At 42.5% G+C, this 6,417-nt stretch overlaps 1 protein-coding gene across 1 annotated transcript; it reads right to left on the bottom strand.

The window, feature by feature from the left end:
• Nucleotides 1–1,375: 1,375 nt before the first annotated feature.
• Nucleotides 1,376–1,958, bottom strand: LOC136480242 (probable LRR receptor-like serine/threonine-protein kinase At3g47570). The gene is made up of 2 exons (XM_066477846.1): nucleotides 1,634–1,958; nucleotides 1,376–1,563 (listed from the first exon to the last, which is right to left on the bottom strand). Exons 1-2 carry the CDS (start codon nucleotides 1,956–1,958, stop codon nucleotides 1,376–1,378), a joined length of 513 nt encoding a protein of 170 aa, XP_066333943.1.
• Nucleotides 1,959–6,417: the final 4,459 nt, after the last annotated feature.

A 6,417-nucleotide genomic window follows, 5' to 3' on the forward strand; every position in this document is an offset into this window, starting at 1 on the left:
CCGAAGCTGTGCCCACCTGAGTAGGAGTGAGCGGCTGGTGCTGCACAGCAGCTACAAGCAGTGCCGGCTCGCGCGGCGCGAGGCCGACGCGGCGGTGAGCGACGCGACACGCAGGCTCGTCCTGGCGTGGCCGGCGAACGTTCATGCCAGGAGCCTGTGGCGCCGCGTGCAGGCATACGACATGAAGGGCACCAGGAGAGCCTCCTGGACTGTGTGGACTTCACTGGAGCAAGGCGCGACGGCTGGAAACACCCTCGGAGTGCGGCGCGCGGCGCGAACCCGAAGCTGCCGTACTGCGTCGCTCGGATGATCAGCAAGCAGACTCGGTTACGAAACTACCCTCAATAGTACAAATTATATTTAATAAATAATGTTTCTCAATTAGTTAGCTAAAAAATAGAAAAATAAAATAAAAGTACCTCGAGGTACCATGGTACTTTCCCAACCATTGTAAAACATCTCAATTGTTAATGCTTCGTGAAAACCCATGTAAAATTGATGATCGGATACAAACGGAATGTCACAAACATAGCGCTAAAAAGTATCGCTTTTTAACAATACAACCCTTTCAAACTTGAATTATCATGTCATTATTTCTTCCTATTGCAAAGCACGAGCATGATGTAGTAATAAAAACATTGTTTTCGATAGCCTGTTGGTTCAGTATTATTTTTTACTGTATCTCATTTCAATGTGTCACTTGAACTTCACTGTTTTAAGATGACCGTAAGCAAAACGTGCATAGTTGACTTCTTAGTAACATCATGAAAAATACTTAATGCTAATCTATTGTTACGAAATTTAGTAGTGCTACTGTTTTTACTTCTTCCTCAAAGCTCTACAAATAACAAAGAAAAGCACCGGGACACGCAAACTTTGTACCTTTAAGCAGGATAACACATTTTTTCTTTTGAATAAAAAGAAAATACATAGATGTAATGAAAGCAAAGTTCTAATGAAAACAAACTTTGTGTTGAAATGTCTTCAGCTTTGTAGTTCTAATGGAAACACATTTCTTGATCAACAGTGTATTTTTTAGGAAATGGATATTGCCATATTGCTAGTCTCTGGCAATGTCGGGTGCACCAAGCCAGGTTCAGTTTGGCCGCAGACTGTGTGTCTGAATACATGAATAGAGTGCAACATGTCCCCTAACAGTTATATTACTTAAATTACTTAATTGTTTGCCCTTGTTAGGTCTGCGAGATAGCAGTCCCTTATCTTGCGCATCTCAGCTGCAGCATCACTCATGGGCTCTCTCTCTGATGGTGTTAGCTTGGTGCAGGACAGCGCAAGTTTAGTGACTGAAGTTATGGCATTTTCAATCTCTTCCCCTCCATTGCTTCTGTGTTGTGGCTTTCTTGCATACGTCTCATCAGTGGACAGCAGTATCAACAATGTCCATCAGCTTCTCTGGAAATGCTATCTCAACAAAGCCCTGTAAGGTCAATCCATCCACAAACATGGCATCGGTTGGGGACTTCCCTGTAAACATCTCAAGGAGCAGAACTCCAAAGCTGAAGACATCTCCACACAAGGAGACCTGGCCGCCTTCCCCATATTCTAAAGTGCAAAGAACAAGAAAAAATGGAGTACCTGTAAGAGAATGATGCAGTTACATATTTTCAGTTACCTGGAGCCACATATCCAACTGTTCCTCTTATTCCGGTGAAGGTATTCGAATTGATCACAGGATCACCTTCTGAATCAGAAAGAATCTTTGGAATGCCAAAATCTCCAACACAGGCAACAAAGTCCTCATTCAGAAGAATATTGCTTGGCTTCAGGTCACAGTGGACTATCGGGGGCTCGCAATTGTTATGCAAATAGTCCATAGCATCGGCAACATTGACAGCAATGTTTAATCTTTGCAGTAGTGTCAGGCCTGGTATAGGTCTGGACACATCTGAATCAGGATTAATCTCATGTAGCCACTTGTCAAGGCTTTGGTTTGGCATGAACTCGAACACAATGGCTTCGAAATTATTCTGTTTGGAATCAGAACTAGAGCAGCAGGTTATGTTGAAACAAGCCCTTAATGAGCCAGTTAGGGTTTCGGCCCAGGGAAATGTGCCAGATGGGCCAGCCCAGGTAGGCAAGCGGCATGCCTAGCGGCGCTCCACGGCAGGTGGCGCGTGGCGGCGCGGGGTCCGACGGCACAGGAAGAGCACGGGAGGAGCAGGTGAGATGCAGACCTCGGTGGTGCGCGCGCGGTAGAGGCGGGCGGGGCTCCGACATGGATGGGGCTCCGAGGCGGCAGGGCTCTGAGACGTGGGCCTCCGGCACGGGCAGGGCTCTGAGGTGGGCGGGGCTTCGGCGCAGGCAGAGACGGTGGGGCTCCGAGGCGGGGCTCCGGCGCCGCTCCGAGCTAGGCGGGGCTCCAGCGTGGCTCCGAGGCGAGGCTCTGAGACAGGGCTCTGGCGCGGCGAGACGGCATAGCTCCAAGACGGGGCTCCGGCGCGGCCGAGACGGCGTGACTCTAAGGCGGGTGGGGCTATGGCCGAGACGGCGGGCCTCCGAGGTGGGCTCCGGTGGCGCAGGCGGGACGGCGCGCAGCACAGGCGGGAATGGCGCGGCGGCGATGGAAAATTTGGGCAGCCTAACGGCATCTCGGGGAAGAAAATGCGCCACCAGACTCGCGGCTATATATAGCAGGCATTTGTACTTAGCAACCACCTGTACAAATGATTTTCACAGGCGGATTTTTATACTAACCGCCAGTGGAGATAGATTTCCACCGGCTATTTGTTTCATCCACCTCTAGTGGAAATAAAAACAAAATAAAAAAGGGTGTCCCAACCGGGAATCGAAACCGCAACCTGAGGATTACAAGGCCCGGGTGTGACCACTATGCTATGCTTATGAGTTCGACATTGTTGGTTTCGGAATTGTTTTAACCATAAAATTATTTCAAGAAATGACAGTTGTAAGCTTGATTTTGAGATACCAAATGATTTCTACTGAAAAAGTCATGAAAATAAAAGTTGTAGAACTCATCAAGCTCTACAACTTTTGTTATGGTCATCTTTTCATGTCACTAAATTTGAACCATTCAAATTTTGAATTTCAACAGATGACAGCTTCAAATAAGAATTTGACACACTAAATGATTTGAACTCAAAAAGTCATGAACTAGAATTCATCAAGCTCTACAACTTTTATTTTGGTTATCTTTTTATGTTACTAAATTTGAACCATTTTAATTTTGAATTTCAACAAATAACAGCTTCAAACAAGAATTTGACACACCAAATGATTTGAACTCAAAATGTCATGAACATAAAAGTTGTAGTACTCATCGAGCTCTACAACTCTTATTTTGGTCATTTCATCATCCGACAAACTTTTACTAAACATTTTTCATAAATCCAAAGATCTCTCACATAGTTTGAGCAGACATGTGCATGCTTGCGCATTGCGGGCATGTTAGACAAAACCTTACGATGGAAGCTTTTTCCCTTCTCTTTGACGGGAAGAGCTAAACGTCGGTACAATCTCACCATAGGGAGTAGACAAGGAGATTGGGAAGCCTTGTGTTCTAGCTTCTGCTTGCAATTCTTTTCCATCTCTAGGGTAGTCAGACTTTATTCAGAGGTTTTATCTTTTAAACAAAAGAAAAAAGAATCTCTAGGCAAGGCACAGGAACGCTTTAATACTATTATTAATATTGTCCCTGACCTTCTATTCAAGACCCCATTCTTCTTCAACACTTCTATATAGGTCTTGATAAAAAAACCTCGAAGCTTCTTAATATGGCCTCAGGAGGCTCGTTCTTGTATGTCTCCGCCAATGCGGGGAGAAGCATTCTTACAAAAATCTTAGAGAACATCCTAGAGAAAGTAGAAGAGAAACCATTAGAGAAAGAATCCCAAATAGCTGAACCCGAATCTTTACCAGACTCGTCACCAACTTTAGCTATCCCAAATCCTGAACCACTGAAAAGGAGGAAACTCCGATTTTGGACTTCATGCTTGAATTCGAGGATGAACTTTTTGATGAATATGGAAATACGTCAAATTACCATACTATGAGGAGACCACAGAAGTCTAGAAAATCATTGCATGAAGAACCTCTAGATCCTTCTAAGGAAGCTTTCCTTAAAAAGACTACAAAAGAGCTAGTGTCTGTTATAAGCAATGAATGGTTAGAAGAATCAGAGCTCTTCTCTGATGTGATTCGTTTAGATTCACCTTCTATATTCATTGAAAATCTTTCAAGACACATTCTCTCGAGTTTGGGAGTTTTATATGTCCTCCCTATCCAGGTAAAAGAAACCAAAGTTCATTTGAGCTTCTATATCTTTGATATTATAGAGTTTGACCTATTGATAGGACAACCAATTGAAAGACTTATCCAAGAAGAACAAACGGGGAAGTTAAATATAAGACTTGGGAAAAACTTTAAGCTTTTTATACCCATTACTCATTCTCTAAATGCTGAGAGTGAGCCAATTCCTGAGAAAGACCCAATGGAAGAGGTTAAGGTTGCATCTCTTGATTATTTGATCGAACCCAACCTTGAAGATGATGCTCAGTTCTTCATCGAGGAAGAAGAGGAAAATTCTACGAGTCTGAACCTCTAGATGAATTATTAGAACCACCTAAGCCCACCATTGAGCTTAAACACTGCCTGCTGGTCTTAGATATGCTTTTCTCAATAATGATCAGGATTCTTCTGTGATCATAAGTGATAAACTCTCTCAGGAAGAATCCCTACGCTTCATAACTGTCTTAGAAAAGCATCATTCTGCCTTTGGCTACTCACTCAAAAACTTTAAGGGAATTAGCCCTGCTCTTTGCAACCACCGTATCCCTACAGATCCTGATTCTATACCTTCTAGGGAGCCCCAGCGTAGGATTAATAATACGATAAGAGAGGTTGTTAGGAAAGAGGTTTTGAAACTCTTGCACATTAGGATCATCTATCATGTGCCGCATAGTGAGTGGGTTAGCCCTATTCAAGTTGTGCCTAAAAAGGAAGGCATGACTGTTGTTAAAAATGAAAAGAATGAATTAATTCCCCAAACCGTCACTGGATGACGGATGTGTATTGATTACCGAAAACTTAACAAGGCAACAAAGAAAGATCACTTTCCTTTGCCCTTCATTGATGAAATGTTGGAGCGACTAGCAAATCACTCTTTCTTCTGTTTCCTTGATGGGTATTCAAGTTATCACCAGATATCGATCCATCTAGATGACCAAAGCAAAACCACCTTTACATGTCCATATGGAACTTATGCTTATCGTAAAATGTCTTTTGGGCTATGTAATGCTCCAACTTCTTTTCAAAGATGCATGATGTCTATATTTTCTGATATGATTGAAGAAATCATGGAAGTCTTCAAGGATGACTTTTCTGTTTATGGAAAAACTTTTGATGATTGTCTTGAAAATTTAGACAAGGTTTTGCAAAGATGTGAAGAAAAGCACTTAGTCCTTAATTGGGAAAAATGTCATTTAATGGTTAGAGAAGGAATAGTGTTTGGACATTTGGTGTCTGAAAGAGGAATTGAGGTAGATAGAGCTAAAATTGAAGTAACTGCACAGTTACCTCTTCCCGTAAATATTAGAGGGATCCATAGTTTCCTTGGCCAAGCGGGGTTTTAACGCCGCTTTATAAAAGATTTTTCACATATTGCTAGACCACTTACAAATCTTTTGGCTAACGATGTTCTCTTTAAATTTGATGATGCATGTTTGAAATCTTTTAACATTCTTAAGAAAGCACTCATCTCTACACCAATCATTCAACCCTCTGATTGGTCGCTACCTTTTGAAAATATGTGTGATGCTAGTGATTATGCTATGGGGGCAGTTTTGGGACAAACTAAAGATAAAAAGCATCATGCAGTTGCTTAAGCTAGCAAAACTCTGACAGGACCTCAACTTAATTATGCAACAACTGAAAAAGAACTCCTGGCTATTGTTTTTGCTATTGATAAGTTTAGATCTTACTTAGTAGGAGCTAAGGTGATTGTTTATACTGATCATGCTGCTTTGAAATTCCTGCTCACTAAGAAAGATGCTAAACCCATATCAATAAGATGGATTTTATTACTCCAAGAATTTGACTTAGAAATAAAAGATAAAAAGGGAGTAGAAAATTATGTTGCCGATCACTTGACCATAATGCAGTTTGAAAATTCACAGGAATTGCCCATCAATGATTCACTGTGGGATGACATGCTCTTCAAGGTCACGAAATCCGACCCCTGGTACGCAAATATTGTTAACTTTATGGTTGCAGGTTATGTGCCACCAGGGGAGAACAAAAGGAAGCTTATCTACGAAAGTCGTCTCCACATATGGGATGAACCGTACCTCTTTAGAGTCTGCTCTGACGGCCTACTCAGAAGGTGTGTACCGGTGGAAGAAGGCATTAAGATCATCGAGCGATGCCACTCATCACCATATG

The sequence above is a fragment of the Miscanthus floridulus genome, chromosome 9 (genome assembly GCF_019320115.1).
Source record: "Miscanthus floridulus cultivar M001 chromosome 9, ASM1932011v1, whole genome shotgun sequence".
Lineage (NCBI taxonomy): Eukaryota > Viridiplantae > Streptophyta > Magnoliopsida > Poales > Poaceae > Miscanthus > Miscanthus floridulus.

Coding starts and splice junctions, on each gene's coding strand:
- LOC136480242 (XM_066477846.1), bottom strand. CDS start 1,958: ATGCCAAACCAAAGCCTTGACAAGTGGCTACATGAGATTAATCCTGAT. Junction 1,564..1,633: donor AGTTGGATATGTGGCTCCAG/GTAACTGAAAAT, acceptor TTTGCACTTTAG/AATATGGGGAAGGCGGCCAG.